General features: G+C 41.2%; 1 protein-coding gene across 3 annotated transcripts; it reads right to left on the bottom strand.

The window, feature by feature from the left end:
- Positions 1 to 8,774: 8,774 nt before the first annotated feature.
- Positions 8,775 to 20,208, bottom strand: SUMO1 (small ubiquitin like modifier 1). 3 transcript variants are annotated; one of them, XM_074910511.1, is made up of 5 exons: positions 20,082 to 20,208; positions 14,758 to 14,832; positions 13,439 to 13,516; positions 11,481 to 11,552; positions 8,781 to 10,538 (listed from the first exon to the last, which is right to left on the bottom strand). In XM_074910511.1, exons 1-5 carry the CDS (start codon positions 20,091 to 20,093, stop codon positions 10,470 to 10,472), a joined length of 306 nt encoding a protein of 101 aa, XP_074766612.1. In that variant the 5' UTR covers positions 20,094 to 20,208; the 3' UTR covers positions 8,781 to 10,469. The 3 variants fall into 3 exon arrangements, with proteins under 3 accessions (XP_074766613.1, XP_074766614.1, XP_074766612.1); XM_074910512.1 differs by lacking the exon at positions 11,481 to 11,552 and having other exon boundaries at positions 8,775 to 10,538; XM_074910513.1 differs by lacking the exon at positions 14,758 to 14,832 and having other exon boundaries at positions 8,777 to 10,538; positions 20,082 to 20,193.
- Positions 20,209 to 22,636: the final 2,428 nt, after the last annotated feature.

Below are 22,636 nucleotides of genomic sequence, written 5' to 3'. Positions count from 1 at the left end.
ATCTAGAAACAGAAGCCTCAGCCTATACAAGTGCAGTAGTACCATTAATTAGGACAAGATAAATTATTACCGGTTAATAGATTTCTGCACCAAAGTCTTAACATTTTCTCCCAGTTTTGCTGTCTGAAGTTCACTACAGTCCTGATGATGCATTTGTTGCACCTTTTTGATCATAACAATGAAGATTCAAAATAAGATCATTCATATATTTGATTAACTTAGGTGGAGTAGGAAACAGAATAGAGGCAGAAAGACCAAGAATAAGTTTTAATTCTAAGAGTTACTACATTATATCATAGAAGCAATTCTCTTACCTAGAATGACATTTATATGAAAACACAACTTTAATCCTATTTATGATCTGACACTTAGCCTACCATAAAAATATTACATAAATCCAAAAATCAACACATTAACAGAAAGACCAGATTTACTCTAGACAGAAAGGTTTGTACTCTGAATGAACAATCACCACAGTATCCACAGCATCCAAAAGTACATCACCTAGATCAACAATATACTACTTCAATAGTGATTCGGCCATATTAGGTTTGGAAAGCTTTGTGCTTTTTCAGGAAAACCAAAAGAGAGGAGAGCCACAAGGAAGAAAAAGACCCATGTGGAAAAGGCACATGGCAGAGGAAGGCAACCAGACACCGACAGGAAGAGGGCAGCTGGCAAAGCAGGTGGCAGCGACCAGCCCACCCGCTCTCTTCCCAGGGAAGATGAAGCTCTCCCTGAAAAACAGCCCCATGCAGATGGCTGTGACCCTCACCCTGGCTCAGGCCATTGCCTCTAATGGTCACCTCAGCCAGCAGCAGCAGGGCTGTGGAGGTGAGAAATGGTGCCTGTGGATGCAGGCAGGTGCTTGTGGGTGTGGGCAGGGACATGTGCTGAGGCAACTTCCACACAACAGGGATACAAAAAGAACAGACTTACTCAGGGTGTCCTTACCTGCTACAGCTGGAGGGCAGCTCTGCTGCCAGCCTCTGCCACCACAAGATGGCTGCCTCCTCAGGGTGTCTGTGCCCCCACACTAAGGAAGAGCCAGGCCCTCTCTCCTCAAAGGCACTTTCCCAGCCCCCACAAACCCTCAGCACACCCTGTCACCACCCTGGCCAGAGGCTTCCCCTCGGCAGAGCAGCACAAGGGGCTCCTATCCCCAGCTCTCACTCCCCTCACAAGGCCTGGCCCCTCGGGCTGCCCCATGCCAGCCAGAACTCCCCAGCAGCCCCAGCTCCCAAGCACAGGTGTAGCCAAGCTCAGGTCACTCCCACACTCATTTATCCTCATTAGCAACAGGCTTGTTTGTTTTTTATTTGCCTGAGCATCATCCATACAGACAGGTACGGGATGATGCCATCACTCTTGGAGGCTTTCTGGCAGGTTAACTCGAGCAGGAAAGGCGCAGCTCCCTCCCACCCGCCCTGTCACAGCAGGTCACGGCAGTGAGGACGCCATGACAGCCCGCCTGAGGGGACAGGAGCAGCAGGTGAGCCAAGGCCAGCCCCCACTCCAGCACACAACCAGCCCACTCCCTCAGATCCTCCTGAAGGGCAGGTAAGACATAGCAGCTCCTCACCTAAGCCAACCGACCTCCTCCTCTGGCCAGGCAGGCACAAAGCCGTGCTTCCCACCATTAACTGGAGCTTACTCTTGGGAAGCCCTGGCAGACACGGAGCCCCCTGCCCCCTTGGCTCCTGTTCACACTCCCTCCGCCCTTTACGGTGTTTCGGTGAGGCGGCTTTCGCTCACGCTGCCTACCCGTGGTCGTCTGGCTCACCGGCCTCAGTCAGACCGGAGATGCTTTCCCGCCCGCCGAGAGCGGCAGGAGCGCGGGGAAGCGCCAGCGAGGGGCGCGGGGCGCTGCGGGGAGGCAGCCCCCGCCCGGCGGCCTGGCAGGGGAACCTGGGGCAGAGGCGCTCCCCGGTGCCTTTTTTAAAGGGATGGCACAGACGAAGGTAGAAAGGCTGGTCGAGTATGCTCCAGCGCTGCATCTTAAATCCCTGCAGCTCCTGACAAGTTTTCTTCGGTCCTGGTTTAGAACTGGAGAAATGCGGACTGTTTGTAGCCTTCCCATTTCACCACAGAGATCCTCCAGCTGACAGATCAGCTACCAGATTTTTAGGCTTTTTTTTAGACTTTACCTGTCTCCTCTAAGTGTCCTCTCTTTTGTGGAACTAGATGAAACCCCCCGTGCCTTCTCCCTCATGTATTACAACTTCAAAACATGTAGAAAAAAATACAAAGTTGGCAGAGGTTCAGAGCACCAGCAACATATTGGGACACTACTAGGAAATTAATGTAAGAGTCACCAGATACAACAAAGGCAAGTACTTACCTACTGAAAGAAAAAATAGTAAAACATTTACCATATAGACAAAACAGGCAATCCTGGCCACAGTGACAGGAAAAGTCCCATAAGTCAAATTTACTTCAATTAGTACATAAAGCATAGCGCTCAAGAATTTTAGATCTCAGTAACAGATAAATCCTCAGAATGTCAACTTTAAGTGCATTATTAATTATATTCCTGTTCAGATTCCTTCTGGAAAATGACAAGAAGAGAAATCTGAACAGGAAAAACTAAGAGCAGAAAAGCAGAAAGGTGGCAGCTACAAGTGGAGAACAGAAAGGGACAAGAACAGAAGAAATGGAAAAAGAAAGAGCAGCATCTAATGGAAAAGGAGAAACAAAGGAGCATGGCAGAGATGCCAGTGAGAATAATGTTCACAACTGAGAAGGGAACATTTGAATGGAATGATGACACAGAACTACTGTAGTCTGTGCTTTGCTTTTTGTCAGCCAGGCATATACATCCAAACCCATCAATGTTTCAGCATGAAGAAACACATCTATAACAAAGAATCTTCTAATATAATAGAAGACTAATAACACATAAGAGCGTAAAAGAAGCCAGCAAACTGATCCAGTACCCCTGGGGAAAATTCCAAACTAGAGGATAACATCACAGACCTTTTCATCTGAAACATGTGCATACATAAAGTTCCATCTTTTAGCAGCATCTTAGATTTTTCCCAAGTTTAGTATTGTGTGTATGTCTACTAACTTTTAAAAATACTTTAATCCATTTATCATTACTCTAAATTCTGAGTCTGTCCTAAAATTACAATTTTCTAACTAATTAATGAAAAATCACTATCGACAGTGAATCAAAATAATCAAATTCCGTTTTTCAACCAATTGTACCTAGCTTACAGTGAGTTCGTGAAGACAGTATTCCACACTTCCTATACAGCACCAAAACCACTACTGAGCATTTTCCCTGACAAAAACCTCAGCATGGTTACGACTACATGGTTATAAAGGCACTTCACAGCAATGCAGGTTATTCCTTAATGATACAAGAATTTTATACTACAAAAAAAATGCAGTAAGAGCACTTTTGCTCTTTGCCTCTGCTGACATAGCATTAGGGAGAAAACAACCAACCAGCAAACACTTAAGGCAAAGCTCCGGGAAACCCATCAGTATCAGAAACAAGCTCTGGTGTAATATAATTATCACATTTCTATTCACCTTTTGAAGTGTTCTGCTTATACAAAACAACACATTCTGACGCTGTCTTATTGCTTTGCTTCTGTTATACTTAGTTTTCAAGAATGGTATTTACTGGGGAGAACAGCGACCTCCTTGGGTGATTTTGAAGAGATGCAGCCTACCTAGAAATGACTGAACACTTCGGAGGGTATCCCCTGGTTACAGATATTTTAAGAACCAGATTTGCAGAAGTAGCGTCTTTTAATCACATGGTTGAAAAGAAAGGACAAATCTGATTTATAAAGCATTTTTTCGATATTAGTACCATGCCCTGCTTCACTTTATTTCAGGAAAAGCAAGTAGACATTCAAGTCAAACTGCTGGACTGCAGTTACTTTAACCCTGCATTATTTTAGATTTTAAATAGTACTCAGTGAAGCAGAAGACCTCTGGTTTGATTGGCCTTTAACTTCCCGTTCTCAAAATAAGGAAAATATTCCTTTGCTTCATGAACCTCCTTGACTTTCTTTCATGCTTCTTCCAGTGTGAATCCTCCTGCAAAAATAACCCATTTTTGACCACCATCCTGTTTACATCTAAATCTCTAACAAGGCTCTTTATTGCCTCCTTGCTTGTTGCATAGCCTGGGTTCTTGTTCTGGTCTTGTGTTCTAGTTCCACAAAGATGTATTGCAATTTTTTCCTTTAGCTCTTGTTCTCTGAACTTTCCTAGTTGTCTCTGTGCTCTCCTCCATCCCTTGTCTCCACACCTTTGTTTCATGTAAATCATATACCTGTTATCCCATGGTCCTCATGTCCTCCTCAAAAGCACACACATAAAAACTACAATTCAGGTTTTCACCCCCTTACAGGCAGTATGAAGGAAAGTAGACAGTATTTTTTTTTCCTTATTTGCAGAACCAGACATACACTAAGTATCACTAACCAGCATCTGTTCTCTACTTATTCTAATTTCTCTCCCCTTTGCTTTGGCAATTGGCTTAACTCTTTGGGCTAGAACCTGCTCTTCTTCTGGCAAGAATGTTCAGCAAACCCAAGGTTGCTATAGCAATTAACGATCGTTTACGTTTTAGTTTACAGAAACATAAACTAGAAGAAGAGTGGAGGAACCAGGAAGGGGAGGCAACAAAGAAGTCACAATTAGAGAAAGCAGTTCAAGAACCTATTCGGGCAGCAGCAGGAGGATTATCACAGAAAGCTGCTGCAGTTCCAGAAGAGACAGCTAGTGGAACAAGGAGCAGGTAGTCTATAGAAAGGCTAATACTTACTTTTAGCTGCAGATTATTGATCTGAATGGACAATTCCAGTAAAGATACAGACTTAGACTGTGCATCTGACATGGAGTTCCCACGACACTAAGTCCCAAACTTGGAGTACCTCAGCTGCTCCTCCTCTATTAAATAGATATGGTAATAATAGTTGTCTCTTCCACAGTCCCTGCCACCTGGAGAAGTTCCACAGCCTAGCTACAACACAACTGTGCAAGATGCTAGCAATAAGATTCATGCTACATCAGTTCATTTATGCTTTCATTATATATCTCCTGTGAAAGCATGAGTCCCAGTAGCTACACAGTTTAAAAAAAGATTCTACTTCTAACAAATAGTTGCAGAGGAAGGCTTGAAAACCTAAATGCCAAGCAGATAAAAAAAAAAAAAATCCAATTACAGTTTCTGACACTCACAAGTTGGAGACAGTATTAAATACTTGTAATGTCAGTATAACAGTATTTTCTATTTGTAATGATGAAAAAAATTTCCTAAATAGGAAGTATGTGAGCAGCTAATAGCTGTTGGTGATCTATTTCTAAGAGGCAGAAAAATGCAGACAGAAAGAAGGAGCAATGTGGTTAGAGGAGGAATGCCAGCAGCTCGTGGCGATGGCAGAGGAACGCCTGAACTACAAAAGGAGAAACTGAGAGAAGACAAGATATGAAGCTGAGGAGCAGATGAAGAAATAGGAAGATACTAGACTAGCTATAGAGGAAGCCAAAACACAAGCACAACTTTTAATCAGGTATGTAGCTATTAATCAAATAGTGAAATTATTTTTTTCCTTAGTAATAATAATACATTTTTACACCTAGTGCCAGACTATAAAAAAATACTTCTTTAATCAGGAGTTCTACCAGTGTAGTTAACATCCATGTACATCTTATCTGTATTCTTTAACTAGTTTAGTTTATAATATGCATCTACACCTCAGGAAGAAGCCCAACTAGATTTCCCCACACATCTGAAACCATGATCACCTTTACATAGTCCATGGGAGTAGGCTCCAGCATAGCGTGCTTTCAAAACTCATTCCTACCACCACCTCAGAACACAGGAACTGTGAGTCTGCAAACCACATACTAAAACCACTGCAAACAGCAAAACAGGCCTTCTTAAGGGAAGCCTAGATCAATTTGTCAGGCACAAAGCAGTGCCAGGGATAAGAGAATACACAGGAACTACAGCTGACCAGGAATAACTAACTACCTCTTGCTTGCTCTATTCATACTGTTGTGACAGAAAAACATACTGGCACACAAGAAGGTATTAGCATAACCCAACATTTTCTTTCCTGGCCCATTCCAAACCTTGCTCAAAGCCAACTACCAGGGCAAGTCCAATCTGCACAGGCTCAGTGCCTCAGAAGACATGGTATGCACTGTGGCAAACTCACTTAAAGTGCCCTTCAAGGAGCAACAAGCTAACCAGGTTATGTAGGTTTCAAGTCAAAGCACCTGCTTTCTAACCCAAGAAGGAATTCTGTCCTGTGTCTGCGATCTACTTTATTAACACTATCTGCAGGCAAAGAGCAGATCTAGAACAACATCTGCAGTTCCAACAAGCACTACTAATAGAAGCTACCAGACTAGAACACATTCAAGATGTTGCGTATCCATGGGTGTTTTATTATTTTCAGCTGCTTGAAAAACTAAGCCCAAACACAATACAAAAGAATAAATAAATGCTTGGTGCCAGGAATGGGTCACTGTCGTGAGCTCTTTCAGTTCCAGTCTAATTAAAGATTCCAACCTGATTCAGAAGAGGAACCAATGTTCCTTTTTGTGATAGGTGCTACTCTCATTCACAAATAATTTTCCCAGATTGCAACAGTGGTCTGTGTATACATCCTATTGATAGCAAGCATTCACGTTTTATCAGCCAGTAGAAATGAATCCAGACAGACCTCTTGAGGTGCCAAGAATACATTTAGTTTATCCTTTGCTGCTTCATCCCAGATTCATTTTGTATTGAGAGAAAATGGAGCTGTCATCTTACAAAAGGTATGAAGACCTCAGTGCTGACTTGAGGAATCCTCCAAACTAATAAAATGCAATAAACGTGCTACTGTTTAAGAACGGACTAGATTTCGGTATCAACAATAAGATAACAGAAAGACTATAGCAAGATGAGAACTTTTCTTCCTTGTATATCAGGTTTATCTTATTTTCTGTTTCTCTAATGTTCTGTAACATAAGAAAGTGTAATATTTGTAGATTCAATTCTTATTGCAGCTCCTGTAGAGTCTCCTGTGGAGAAGAGTAATCAATTTTTGCAGTCTCTAAACTGAAGCTGAACTTCATTAAATTAAATATGCATTAAGTACTGGTCCTAAAAGCAAAGCAAAACCAGTTTATACTACTCCAAACTTGCACAATTGCTACAGTTCTCTGTATGGTGCTTCAGAAGCTGATCTTCTCAGTTAAGAAAACTTACCTGAACAGCAGTAATCCAAAAGCGTATACAGGTGTGCAGGTCAGCACAGACATCTTAGCATTGTATTCTTAAAAATAAAATAATTTCCATTTAAAGTGGGAAAAAAGGTATACAGCTGTAGTGCTTCTAAAACAATACATGGTTATTAAAAATTTGTGGCACACTTCAAGTTTTAGCATTATCTGACATCCTAATTGAAGTGCAAATCCTGCCCATGTGTACACATTTTAACTTTCAGGAAAAAAAACCCTCATTTTGTCAAACTGATGATCTTGTAGACATATTTATACTTAAGAGAATATACAAATCCTTTAAAGACATCAGCATTAAAAAAAAAATCTGTTGAGACTGATAATTTTGTAAAGCACTTTCAATACAGCTTATGTCACCATAGTGAGTACTAAATATATTAATTTCACAATTAGAAATGAAGCAAGGATTAGCTTCTACCTTCCACTGCATAACTGACTCAGTGAAGACACATTCATTCTCCCACCATCACTTTTTTTTTTTAAACACTTAAAACCAGCCACTGACAGCTGAACTCAGTTACTCTAATATACAGGTAAGCATGTGAACAAAGAAAAATTGCAGGAAGAAAAAAGATTCTTTTCTCTGCTTTTCTCCAACATATGAAGGCCAATCTGACTTGTGCTTCAAAGCTGAAAATGGTTTAGAAATTCCACTCCAGACCATCTTTTCAAAAAGGAATTTGAAAAGTATTAGTTCTCCCTGAGAAATGAAGGAAATTCAAGTCTGTCTACTCCTTGACTTCAAAATTCAGGTTTTATTTCAATGTACAACTTCCAAGAATGAACCTCCTTAAAAAGTGCATCTGTGTAGCATGTGTATCTTCTCATTTTACATAAAGCTCCCAATACTAATCTTTGAGGCAGAGTACAGTTTTCCTGTTATTACTGTTCCATCACGTTGTAACAGTACAGACATTGCTTTAGACCAGCAGCTCCACTGAGATAATAGTTTTCTGAGGTTTCACAAGTCTGAGAAAGAGGTCAAATCAGGTTGTCACTGGTACCATATCCACTCTATAAAGAGATGTATTTTAGGACAAGGTTACACAACAGAAAGAAATCTTCGCCTTGAGCTTCATCCTACTGAAGCTGCATTCTGCAGGAAACCCTCCTCCATAGTCTCAAGAGAACTAAACAAAGTGCTTCAACTAGAAAGCTGATATAAATGAGCATATAAAATAGATCTGGAAGAGGAAAGTGAACAGTAAGAAGCAAAGAAAGTTGGTGCAGCAACTAGAGTACTAGCATCAAACCCAGGGGATCTGGATTCTGTTCTCAGTTCCACTTTCAGCTTCCAGAGTGCCTGGAGTAAACTACCATCCCCTGCACTTCAGTTCCTAATTTGTAGAAGAGGGATAATAGGAATTCGTCGACTAATAAAAACATTATACAAATTTTAATTAGAAGATGATCTGATAAAAATCACAAGGCTGGTTTGCTTCTGGTGTTCTGAAGCAGATATATTTAGTATTCTAAAAAAGCAACTGGAGACAAATGCAAAGAAGCCATGTTGTTCTACATCATAGTATCAATCCCTCTTCCCCCTAAGAATTAAATTACATTGAGTACTTCAAGAAAACCTCATATTCTGACATTTTGTAATCAAAACTTTTAATCTTTAAAAAATTGCTTAGTGCAACTATGTGTACAAAAGTATTACTAAATCAGAAACAGGACACAAACCACAAGCATGAAAGAAAATGCATTCCTAGCTTTACAGCAAGCGCCATAAGAACTAATCATTCAAAATCTGCAATTTCTTCCAAGTATGCCAGTACTAAAATGTGTCTTTAAATGAAGTTGGCATTCATAGTGAACTCGATTTACCATACCAAATCAGAAACAAGTCCTATTTATCTGCAGAAAGGCCAAAGCAGGGACAGTGCAGAAACCTCCTCTGCACACCACCCTGCCCATAACCTCCCATCTGAGCTTTCATATCCAGTAACATGTTCTCAGACTGACCATATAAAACCTGCAACTAGCTAGTACATGAAGTAGACCCTCATAATGATGCCTGATGACATATCAGGACACTTCCATGTCATCCATCATAGAGATTATTTAATGGTACCATGATAATATGAAATGTAGACACTGAAAACCATCTTTGTATTTCCCTCCAAACTGCATTTTCAGTTTACCTTTTGGACATGAAGCTTTATGTAATATTCTCTAAAAAGAAAAGCAAGTAGTCTCAAATAGTCACCTGCAAACCAAGCAGATCAAGTATTTTACTAGGGCAAGTAGAAAAAAGTAATTTTTTTTTTTTTTTAATGAGGTATATTTACAGAGCACATTTTTTTTCTGGCTTCAAAGTATAGTTACTGGAAAAGCATGCCCTAATTATAGCTTTTTATGGTTTTGCTCATTTCCAAACATTTGAAAAGAAAATGCAAGTTGTTTATAAAATTGTTTTTCTTGTTTATTTTAAATGAAGCTGGTACAGACAATGTCCATTCAAAACCCACGTCCCAGGCCAAAAGGTACAAACAAGAGTGTCAAAGTAACACCAGTTGTCTGCTGTGAACATTCTTGCATGAATACCTGCGTGTACTAATTGCTATATGAAGTTAAAATGCTTCTGGGCTCTTCTGGCAAGATTTAAGAATCATTAGGGTTTTCAATTTTATGTCTTCAGCAAAGCCATCTCTGGAGCAAGGTACAGATGACAACAGTTCTAGCTTTTCCATTTCCAACTTGGTAATCTTCTTCGTTGGGCCATCAGCACAATTTAAGCAAAATAGCTCTGAGTTATGGATACACAATTTCTCCACAGTTTAGTTCTCTGAAAAACTTCATCTCGCACTGAAAGTTATAGTCCAGGAGTGAAACAGTCACACATCAAAACTTCAGGGCAGATATGGAAGTCATTAAGAACACTCGCCCACCTGGCAGATCTTACAGCCTTCGTGCCTGAAATGCACGAACCTAGTGAACATACAAATGCATGTGTGTACATGTATTTCTAAAGGGGAGGGCAGAAGGAAAGAGGGGAGCAAGGCTGCAGCTGGATCACAAAAGTTCAGCACAATGAAAACAGAAACAATAGTGTATAATGAGCACGAGAATTCAAAATACCAGACGCTTGAAAATAAACTCCCAGAGATGGGGTGCCAGTTTCAATTCAGTGTTGAACACCACATTACAAAAGAACTATTATTTAAAAATAAAAAAGGATTAAGGGGGAAGAAAACAAACAGAAGGATCTAAACTGTTGAGTGACCCCCCGTCTGTTCCTGATAAACTTCAATCACATCTTCCTCCTCCATCCCCAGCTGTGAGAACAGAGAAAAACAGCATATAAATGTTATAAATCTGGTGTACTGAATTCAGAGCAGGTCCTAGACAAGTTATACAATGGTTTGTTCCTCTGCCCCATCATAATTCATCAAAGGGGTGAAAAAGTTTTCAGTCACCATCTCACTAGCCAACATTCAGAATTTTTAGTCCTTTTCCTTCAGTCTTATACATCTCAAAACAAAAGCCTTATCAGTGAAACCTAAATCCTCTTGTGGAGCAATACACATCAGTCTGGAAGTTGCTAGCTTTATCTTTCTCCAAATCCCTTCTTGGGCAACAGATGCACAGGAACATAACCAACATCATAGTGCGTGCACCAGCTGCACAACCACGTGAAATATATAGCACACTACTAGCTCACAATATAACTAAAACCTACAGCTTTCAACTCAAAACCTGTTTACAGCTGTTCTCTCAGAGCATAAATTGTTCAATTTCACAGTGCACAAGTTTGATTTTTCAGGTCATTATTGTAACAGTTCCTTCTGCTTTGTCATAACAATTGGTGGAAGTCACTGGACAGCAGAAGTGGTGTTTTCTGTTTGTTTACACTTTCATCTAATAAATGTGAACTAAATAAATATTTATTCCAAAGTCACACTGAAGTTCTAGTTCAACAACTGGGAAGTTCCCTTTTTTTCCTCTCTCTGGTGGGCAGTGACTACACCCTTCCTTCTGAGACAACATTACACATGAAGGTCCAGTCAGTCTCTTTCAGAACTGCGTATCTGCCTTATTAAAGATTCTAGTGATACAAATATAGTCAGACTATATTTGGCTAAATATAGTCCACAAAGTTGGCTATATTAAAGAAACACTTCCATTCTGGTTAACAGGCTAGCAGAACAGAGAAACTAACCAATTTGGTATTTAGTTTCTCCAGTGAACTATGTAATACTTTATAGAAAGAAACTCACCTCCTTGGGGGTATGATTATCAGTAATTCTCTGACCCTCGAAGAGGAACCTGAGTGAATTCATTGGAACACCCTAAAAAAAAGAAACAAGATGTACAAAAAACTTACTGAAACTTGTACAGATTTACAAGAAAAACTTTTAAGAATAACACAAGTGAAAGTCAAAGAAAGTGTTAGCTCTTGTTACACAGGAGCACAGCTATTCTATTGCGACCATGTAACTACAAAGAAGTGATTCAAGGAGCATGATAGTGCTGAAATGTGTGTTTGTTCCAGTCTCACTGGAGTTCTAGCTCAACAACTTGGGAAGTTTCCTTCGCTTTTTTTCCTCTTGTCTTATTTATACTGACTACACCCTCCCTTCCAAGATCACATTACGTACAAAGGTTCTGTCTTTTTCTGAACTATCAGCCTTATTAAAGATCCTAAGACAACAGAAGGAACATGATGTTTACTTCATTAACTCCTACCCTTGCTTTCCCAATCTTATATCAGAACAGGAAGGAATGGCAACCTTTACCATCAGTTCTGCAAAAACCCTACACTGGGGAGAAGAAAGAGCAGAGCTGAGGGGAAGAAAAAGGAACATGATTCAAACAGGGAGAAGGGAGCATCCTAATGGTAAATAAAGTTAAGCTGCAGTATGTCTGTTGTACAGTGTGCCTGTGTTACATCAGAGTGTCATACTTCACATCAATAGATGAGGTAAACACCTGATCTTTTTCTCCTCTTTGAAGTTACGAACAAAAACACAAGTGAAATATGATCTGGTTTGTGTCTCAATTAGATCTCAGAAATATTGCTTGCAAATAACTAGGCAGAAAAATTCACAAGAAAGAACAGCTCTTTACGCTGTTCCAACAATCCCTCTGGCCAGCTTGGAAGAAACGTTCAGTCCCTTTACAAGAGAAAAGCTACTTGACATCAAAAACCATATTGATTGCTGATAAAGGAAATCACAGACTCACCAGAATTCAATCCAAGAGATTGATATAGCTGTGTTCATTCAAACAATTATTTCTTAAAAAACAGAATTCTACACACATGCATTTTCATTGATCAATAGGACCTGCATAAATTATTTCCAAAATGTTATTTTAAAAAAATCAAGTTTTGCAAATTAATTGCAATTCCAATAATTTGAATTGGCTACAAACATATCTGGTGTTTGATCTTTTCTTTCTTCTTACTCCAGAAGGATAGCAAAAAAGAACACATTCTACAAAAGAACACTTCAACTGACAAGTTCAACTTGTCTCAAGGTAATAAGAAAAAAAAATCAACGTATTATTTTTTATAATTATATCTCCTGAAGTGAACTCCAACACAGTTATTCAAGAAAAGGCCACACAAGGCATCTATCCCCACAGCTGGGGGTAAACTAGGCCAGGGCTTCTGGAAATAGCAGCAGTAAATCCACAATATCTGCCACAGAATCTAGAAGTGAAGATGTATTTTTGTTCTCTAGCAGGAGTTACTATTTACCTACATCCACACTTTGTGTTGCAGATTTCTTTAACTTAGGGCATAATAGCTAGTGTTAATCGATTACCATATTAATGGCTGTAAGAATGCTATAGGCTGCTCTTATTTTAAGCCACAGTATTCTACAGCTTTAAGGGAGTTTTGCCTGGAGATGGGAGATTTTACAGTAATTATAAATGATGCCTGGGCATTTTAGAAGATAACTTCTATGTCTTCTGAGCAGCCACTATACATTTTCAAACAGTAATGTTAACTTACTACAAAATTCACAACTATCTTACATAGAAATACCTTTCCTTGCTAAAAGAAACAAGGATATTCATTACATTGGTACTGTCAGATACCTGTCCTGCTGATAACTAGACAGAAGCTTGACTCTCTCAACAAATGTCTTTATTTGAAAGAACAGTGAGAAAGCAAAAGTGTTTGGCTTTTCTATTTTCTTTTTAAAGAGAGTGTCACTGTTTCACAAACCTGTCTTTGACAGTATGATTCTTTGAGTTTCTTGAGGTGTGTTGTCATTTTCACCTTGAAGTGAATTTCACTGCTGTCCTAAGAACAGAAAAGAAAAAAGTTACTCTCTTTGTAGTAACTGCTTGCTTTATCTATGCTAATTTTAAGACTTTCATTAAGAAAAACTTAAGTAAACTACCATGGAATGCAGTTTAACTATCTTGCATACCTTGGTGCCTCATAACGTGAACCTCCAGGATGATCTATCAGTCAACAAATTCATCATGCACTTACACAGGAAGCTCTATTTTAAAACAGATGGCATAGTATAGCCTTAGGCTCACTATGGAGGTTTTGGATTTAAAAGTACTAAAACCATACATGGTTCAGTCTGTGCTTCCATCTTTCCCCAGCTGATGTACTTATGAAATACAAACATACATATGCGGGGGACTTCTGCTCTAAGATTCCAAAAGAGACAAGTTCAAGCTTGCACTTCAAAACATATACGAAACCTTGTTCAATATGAGTAATAATCTACAAGTTAGGTTACAGTCAGATTTGGCAACACAACGCTAACCTAAGGAGCACCTTAGTTCTCATTATTCTAGAGTCCTTCCTACCAGCCATAAATTACACATAACCACAACTGTCAAAATGGCTACAGATAAAACAGACTGCAAGAAATTCTGTGCAAGAACCATGTGGGTCACATATAGTTTTTGAATGTGTTGTCATCTCTGCTGATTAAACCAGCGGAAGGTAAGCTAGTTTGTGGTAGTCCTGCTTTAAGTCACTCACCCCCAGTCAACAGCACAGCAATCGCACTAATACTCCAACAAACAATAATGAGTGAAGTCATATGAGTTAGGAGTTCTTTGCACAGAAGGACCCTTGCATTCACATTCCAACAGAACTTGAATTAATCCACCATTCACACCTACCAACATGCCAGCCAACAGAATCCTCTTTCCCTATCCAAGAAAGCTGACCTCATGCTTACAGCAAAACATGAACTCACTTTATCACTTTTGCCACATATTTCATTCATACTCCTGGATAAGTTATCCCTCAATGCATCAGGTCCCCTAGTTGAAAGATGGGGATCACACTGATCAAATCCCGAGTCATAAGGATAAAGTACTCAAGCTCTAAAAGAAAAACCAACCCACTACACCAGAGAGTATACTAACAGACATTACTGGCAATTGGCAAGTAGTTTACTGAAGGGGAGGATCCACATTAAAGAACTGAAAGTATCCACTTTCATTTGTTCATTTCTACAATGCAGAAACTCACACCTTCACCAAATATCAACAAGTAATTATGTAAAAACTCACCTGCCCAATGACTTTGAGTTTAATGTATTCCCCTTCTTTCTTATCTCCTAAGTCCTCAGCTGAAGGTTTTGCTTCCTGAAAGAAAAACATTTTAAAAAATCTGATCAGTCCAACACTTTGTTATTTTCACTGAACAGTATGACAGCTGCCACTCTCCTTATTACATGAAATTAGACTATCCAAGGCACCTTATTTCTTCCTGTGTGTGAAAATAATAGCAACATAGTATTATGAAAGGCTCTCTGACTGCCTGTGAAAAGTTTAATTAATGACAGAAGAGAAACACTGTGAAGAACACTGAGAGACAACAGAAGGATCATTTGGAAATAGATGACACGCAAAAATGAGAAGTACGATTCTATACCACTAACTCCTAGTCAACAGACTGCAAAAAAGATATACACAAAGTGTACCAAGAGGCTCAGATACCTGACAGAAAAAAAAACACTGTGAGGAAAGTACCCAGAAAGTACTTGTGACACCCTATCAGTGTAAAGAGAGTGAACCATGCAAACATTTTTCAGTCTATTGCATCAAAAGTAGTCAGTACTTTCAAAAGGATGGTCAGGCACCTTTTCTATAACAACAAAACAATAAGTAACAGCTTCCTTCTAGCATGTTTGTTTTAAGACCACAGTTCTTAAAAGTTACAGTTGTAAGAACTATAGTATTTTGATATTCTTCCAGGGTAAGAATTAATTGTACAGACTTGAATGCTAAAGCTCATCATCAAAAGGGTTTAAGTGCTATGTTCTATAAGATATGAATTAAAGACATCGAAGTTTTCATGTTAGCTGCTGATAAATAAGACAAATGAGAGATCAGGTACTATTAACGCCATCCCTTGCCTGTCACTACATATTCTGAATCAGGCCTTTAGTTACGTTCCACTGCAACACAAAGGAATTTTACACAGACACTGCCTCAGGTCCAGATGGTGCTCCATGAAGAAATCTCCCCAAGCAGTCAGAAACAAGGATACCCTGCTGATCATGTTGCAAATTCTTCTTTTATATTTTATTGCTTAACACAGTAGACAAAGCAAGCAAAATACGTACAGGTGCCTACCACATAGGTTTTCCCAGCCCTAAAGGGACTTTTTGCTGAGTATATAGAAACATCCTTTGTATAGTTAGACTTGAACATTCTTTAGGATCAAGCACCAAAAACACATGATAACCTTCTGTATTAAGTCCATCCAGATAGGTCTCTCTCTCCAGATTAAGTGCCAGACAAGACTCTTCAAGCATTCCCTTCCCCCCCTGCCCCCCCCTTAAAGAGGTTAAATGTGCACAACTTCTTTGGATGTTAAAAGTTCAGGGAAGGGCAGGGAGGAAAGCCTGCAAACACCTTCCCTCTCTGTACCAGTCTCAGTCTGGAGGAAAGAAAGAGAGGAAGTGCTCTTTGTATCAGTTTGACTCACTGCCTCAAGCCAGACCCATTAGGGCTTCTGTGATGACAAAAAAGTAGGAGCCAGAGACTCCATCTGGTTCCAATACTTTTTTTTTTTCTTTTTTAAATACCCACCTGAGCACAACCTGGACTGCTGGGACTGGGTTTGAGTTTGAAGGGTGAGGAATCAAAAACTGACCTCAGGCTTTCAAGGAACTAGACACTTGCCCTCAGGTCTCCAAGCAAGTAATTTCTGAAGTGGGAAAGGAGTCTTCGCTGGTAACACTGTCACAGCAACCGTGCTCCCCACTAAAGTTTTCCCTTTCTAAGATATCTAAACTGTAACCTCATGGAATTATTTGCAGGAATGAAAATACACTGGTTTCCACTACTGACTAAAAAGGAAAATAAAAGCAAGAACCTGCAGCTTTTTATGATAACTTGCACAAACATCATTTTTATTGTCCATATGCAGGATTACTAACCTCTAGGAATCAGAAAGAGATCCAGATCTTTACAGACCTGAAGTCTGTAACTTCAAAACTATCTCCTGTTTTGCTATCGCTGAAAGAATTTGTAAGAACCTCCTGTCCTTTTACATGATACTTCAGGTCAGTCACTGCCTTAGTTTACTTTGCATAGAAACCAAATTGCACAGCAGCATATTATCCCAGCAGCAGAGACATTAGTAGTAGTTTATACAGTTCTGTGCATTGTAACAGATCTACCTACTTAGCTTTCCAAAACAAATCATCCTGTACAAGGTATGACAAATCATTGTTGCTACTACGACAGTGCCTCTGGCCAATGTGAGTGGAAAGCAATGATTCATGAGATGTTTGATTCCTACAGATAAAGAGGGCTCTAGTACTAAAAACGAGTAGAGGAAGCAGCAAACAGTAGAAAAAGCAGAGGGAATTGGAGTCTTAAAACATCATACCATAGAAGATGCTCGTTTAAAGCCCCAGTAACCTCTCACCCACAAATAAGAGCAAACAGAGCTGTAATTTCAGGAAAAGAGAAATAAGATCAAATCGATGTTGACAATGCCAATAATTGAAGCTTAAAAAAGGAGCAAAATATTTGAAACCAGAACACAACAAGACCCAGCAAGTCTGATAACAGCTCCCTGCATTTTGTCAGTGAACTATACCGCCATTCACCACCAAATGGTAAAGCCAACACAAAAACACTTAAGAACAAAGAAAGCAAGGAGATTGCAAATTTACTAAACTACAAGCATTCACTAAAAAAATCCTGGATCAGCAATCTGCAAGCAAACCTCCAGACTTTTTACTTGCACTGTGAAAAGAACTGGTGTTTAGGGTATCTCATGAAACAGTACATAAAAAAAAAGCTACCATACAAACAGAACAGCAATACCACATCACTCCAAGTTCTAACTTTTCATTAGATGCCTAAAGTTTTAAAGGCTTCATTCCACAGTTTTCCTAAAGAGGCACAAAGTGATGCTCCTAGTACTGTCTCACATTTATATATCAACACTAAATTCATGACTGTAAAAAGCATCCACTTTCTTGGATGAAACACACTGGTATTGCTATTGCAACTAATGAAACCACAAAACAAAGATTGTAAGGCAGTATATTGCAAATTTCCTCCTCCAGTTTTTCAAAGTGCTCAAACTTCAACATCCAAGCCTAAAAAAACTCCTATACTCAGTGCGCTTTAGATCATTTAAAAAACAAAAGTTACTAGATGAACAGGACTACAGCACACTTCCTAATACAGCAAATGAACTCTTACATTTGTTATAGGAGTGGGAAAATGCATACAAACTATAGTATTCTTTATTAGTACGTGAACAGATAAAAATGCCAGCATCTAGATTCAATTAAAGCAAAACCAGCCTGAGACCCTTGAAGTGAGGGGGAAAAGGACTCTTTTTGTTTCTGCTTAGATACCACAAAGCAGACATGCATTTTCTGAAGTCTGCCCTTCTTGCAAGTATTTTTACTTACCATAAAAGTTGATTTCCTATTGGAAATAAAGTAACTAAATCAAGTATACCTTCTTTAGTAACTATACCAAAAGTATGCCTTCTTTATTTATACTAAAAAGACAAGCCAAAACTCACAACTGGTGACAAATTATCGCCTCTTAACTTGATTCCAGGGCCAAAAAGAAAAGACACTAAGCAATCCACAATTTTGAGTAATTCAATTATTCCTGTAGGATTGATAAACAGAGGAATGAGATTTACAGTGCTACATTAACCATACGTTATACTGTTACTTAAGCATCTGTTTAGCTCTTGTTGCACAGTCCCCCAGAAGTGAATGACACAACATATAACAATGTTTAGCTTATCTATTAAAAAAAAAAAAAAAAAAATCGAGGGCCTTATTCCAAGAACTTTAAAATATATATCAAAAAAAGGTTATCACATAAAATGAATTTCACATAGTTCAAGCAGTCTCAAAGTACAAACATGTATGTGTTTTAGCAGAACTTGCCTAGAGAAGGAATTACCTAATGAAAGCTGCTATGTGTTAAAACATGCCTTAGTTCACAAATGCAGAGAGCTACAGAGCAGGTCACGTGAAGACCAGTCTACAAAATCTAGTTCAGAATTTGCCTTTTTTTACGCAGCCACTTTCACGCATTTTACTACACTAGAAATATATCCTAATGGGCGCCAGCAATAGCTGTGCTCCTAGCTGCACTCACAGGCAGCAGCACCATCCTCACCAGGAGAGTTGCATTGTGCTTGAAAGTTGGGGGCGGGGAGGAAGGCTACCAGCACATACAGCAATGGTTTCTATTCACGGGTCAGAATGTATCCAGGCTATTCCTCAAAGCAGACACAGTGTGTAGTAAGCTTAGCCTTGCCTCTGGATACTTTTAATTTCCTGTTGGCAATAGTACTACTATTCTTGACTGCACAGCACTGCAAGAGACATTTCTAGATACCGACATTGATTTTTCCGAAGTCGAATCGTCGTCATGACGAAGTTAGAAAACACTGCCATATGAAGGCAATATAAAAAATAAAGCAAAACAGAACACAAATTAAAAGCGGAATGCTGTTTTAGCTTTCCTCCAGCAGGTCACATAGCCTAAAGCAATAGTTGCAAGCAAAGGACTGTATACTTGCCACGCCAAGGAAGCCAGGAACTTCTGGTACAAGTAACGATTTAAGTTCCCGGTTGAGAAGCCAGAATTGACAGAAACGTAACAATGTACCAGGACTGAAGGCAGGGTAGAGTCTTGGTAAAGGACGGGGTGTTTAATACAGGCAAACAACGCTCAGCTAAGAAAGTCTGGGTTTCCCCCCCCCCTCCTTTTGCATTCCTAGGGCAAACAGAGGACCCGGCAGGTCTAACCCTACCCCACACAAAGCCTGCTCCGGGGGAAGAGCATCCTACCGCACACCTGGGAAATGGGAAGGAAAGGACTGCTCCGCAGCACGGCTCACCTCTCGCTGCACTCCCGGCTTGCCAGGGCCGGGGCTGCGCCGGCGGCGATCCCGGCCCCGGGCCCCGCGGAGCCGCCCCCGCTCCGGCCGGAGGTCGGCCCCGGCCCCCCGAGTGCCCCGCGCCTGGAGCCCGCCCAATACCCTGAGCGAAGGGGAAAGGGGGATTAAAATACCGCGGGGGGCGGCGAGAGGGTGCCAAGAGTTCGGCCGAGGTCGGAGAGGAGCACCCCCACGCCCCCCTCCCCGAGGGGAACATCCCCCCAGCGCCTTCCGGGCGGCCGCGGCCTCGCTCGCCCCGGGCCGCCCCTCGCAGCGCGCGGGGCCGGGCGGGCCGGGGGCTGCCCGGCGGCGACGGTGGGGGTGGGGGGAGCGGACAGCTCCTCCCGCGCCCCCAGGGCCTCGCCGCCGCCGCCCGCGGCGCCGTCTCCCCGCGCCCGGCGGCGGCTGCCCCCGGGGCCGGCGGCCGGCGGGCCGGGGCCGGCGGCACCCGTACCTGGTCAGACATGGCTCGGCCCCGTTGCGTGCGGCAGGCTCGGCTGGGCCGCTGCAGGCGCTCCGCTCCTTTCTCTGCCCGCAGCGCAAACACAGGCCGCGGCGCGGGCGGGATTTCCTGTGCGCCTGAGCTCACTTCCCGCCCGGCGCGGCCCGCCCGCCGGCCCCGCCCAGCGCCGCCGGCCCCCGCCGCTCCCCCGGGCTCGCCCGCACCGGCCCGTCCCCGGGCAGCGGCGGGGAAAGGCCGCCAGGCCGCGGAAGGGAGCGCGCCTCTCCCCGGGCCCCGCGGCCAGGCCCGGCGGCTGCGAGCTCAGGCGGCCTCCCAAGGCCCGGCTGCAGCAAGGCACCTCATGGCCTGCCCCAAAGGGAAAAAACCGAGTGGTGTCGCGAACTCCTAGCTGTAGGCAGCCTGATTCGAAGTGTGGGTCTGCACGGCCCTTTTGTCCTGCCCCAGAGCAGCAAGGCCAAGCCACCCTTCCAAGAAAAGCAGAGTTTACAGCAAAAGTCACTCTCATTACGCCTACCTGTAACAACTGGCTCAGGTTTTTACTAAAAGATACATTTAACAACACAACTCACTTTTCTCTTTATGCACAGCTTGCATTTTTAAAATCATTGCAACTATGCAAGTAATAATAGGACATGCATGTATTAAGCAAAATTGCACTAAGGCCACTGCCTTTGCACAAACTTCTAGGGATGCACAGTACTAGCACAGAACGGATGTCCTGCTCTACATCGGCACGGCACAGCTATTTAGAGGTTCGCACAAGAAACAACACCTACACCTTAAAAAGATTACATTTAGACTGCAGGCTGTTTGGACTGGAGCCCGTACTATGAACATCCCTCTACAATAACTAAGGCAATTCTTGTATGGCGTCACTGCTGGAATAAGTGTATGCTTAGCTCTAAGTGGCCAGTAAATAGAAAAAAAACACACATGAAAACCATAAAATAACTACACCTGTAAAATAAATGGATCAACAGAAATCACTCCCACTGAAACAGGAGATTGTTATCTGGATCCTCCTAGATAGGTTTTTTAGGTTTTTAACTTTATCAGCTACTTTTGGGAAGGGTAAGAAATCTCTCCAGGCAGAGCACATCCATCGACACAGAGACTCTAATGCTCCGTGTAGCATGTTCCTTTCTAATAAAACCAAACACCAAAGCAGCTACCTTCTGTGCCTGCACTGCTGCACTTCGCTAACTGAATGGCACATGACAAACGTAGCTACACCAAGGGGTGCATTTTAGCTAGCCAGGGAAACTATGCGATATCTAGATTCAGGGGCATTAGTTTTAATCACAACCGTTAAAACTATTCCAAATTAACAAGGGAGGATAGAAAACCTAAAGAGAACCAAAACAGGTGCTATTCAGGCTACAGAATTTAAGATAATCTTTTTTAGGCAAGGCCTAGTAGGAAGGAAAGCTAAATATATTCATGCTATGCCAAGCTCACAGTAAGAGCTCATTGTGAGCTTAATAACACTACACAAAGCACCAAAATAAGCCATTCAAGGGCTTCACAGCAAAACATGATATTAATAGAAGTGGCAAATACTCTGTCCTAAACACCACTGCTATTCACAAATGAAAGCAGTTTTAAGATCAGGGAGAGTAGCTTCATAGCAATAAGGCTGAAGTTTCAGACTCTAGCATAAAGCTTGAATGTAATTCTTCATTTTACCAATTTTTCGATGCTATCTTGTAATAAAATCTAACATTCCCATGAATCAGAAAGCAGTTACCTATCTCTATACATAGCAATAAAGGCATAATGGTGAAACACAAACACCTGCATACACACTAAGTAACGGTAACACCACCTCTCTTTATGCCCTTGGGGTTGTTGATGCATTATCTTTTCAAGATACAAGCCACATTAGAACAACATCCTCATAGCTAGTCTCCATTGAACCTATGAGAACTATGGAAATACATCAGCAAAAATCACACCTTTCTTCCTCGACAACCCAGATTCAACACACAGCACATTTAAAGCACAACAACAACAACAAGCTGTTTTAAACAGACTAATATACCCTCATAAACTGCTTTCCACAAAGCCCAAAACCATTCTTGCTGCTGCAGCCACCATCAAGGCTACTTGCCTTAATAACTTCACTTAATTCTCAGGTGTTTTATAACTTCTCTAATTCCCCGTCTGCAATTAATCCCCTGAAGTCAATAAAGTTCACTTCTGCGCCTTCAAAATGCTGTTAACTTCTCCAAAGCTGTGTGTGTGGTTTAAGAGTTAAGAGCTGTTAGTGGTTTTCTCAAAACTATTGGCTCATGTAGCCTCTGAAAAGCTTTTTCAGTGTCAAAACCAAATTCCTTATAAGGCTGCTCTTTAACATAAGAACAATCTGTAATCACCTCATAACAACATATTTGCTTAAGAGCAGCTAGTGCCGGCAAATAGGCTGAATACAGACAACTAAGTAACATTTACTTTTAAATTTGCTCTTTACAACAGTAGTACTCCCCCTGAACCAGCAGCACCAGATCCAGTACTTCAAAACTAGAAGGAACCTGGAAATTCTCATT

Source organism: Athene noctua, chromosome 7 (assembly GCF_965140245.1).
Source record: "Athene noctua chromosome 7, bAthNoc1.hap1.1, whole genome shotgun sequence".
Classification (NCBI taxonomy): domain Eukaryota; kingdom Metazoa; phylum Chordata; class Aves; order Strigiformes; family Strigidae; genus Athene; species Athene noctua.
This window is presented reverse-complemented; position numbering and strand designations above follow the sequence as displayed.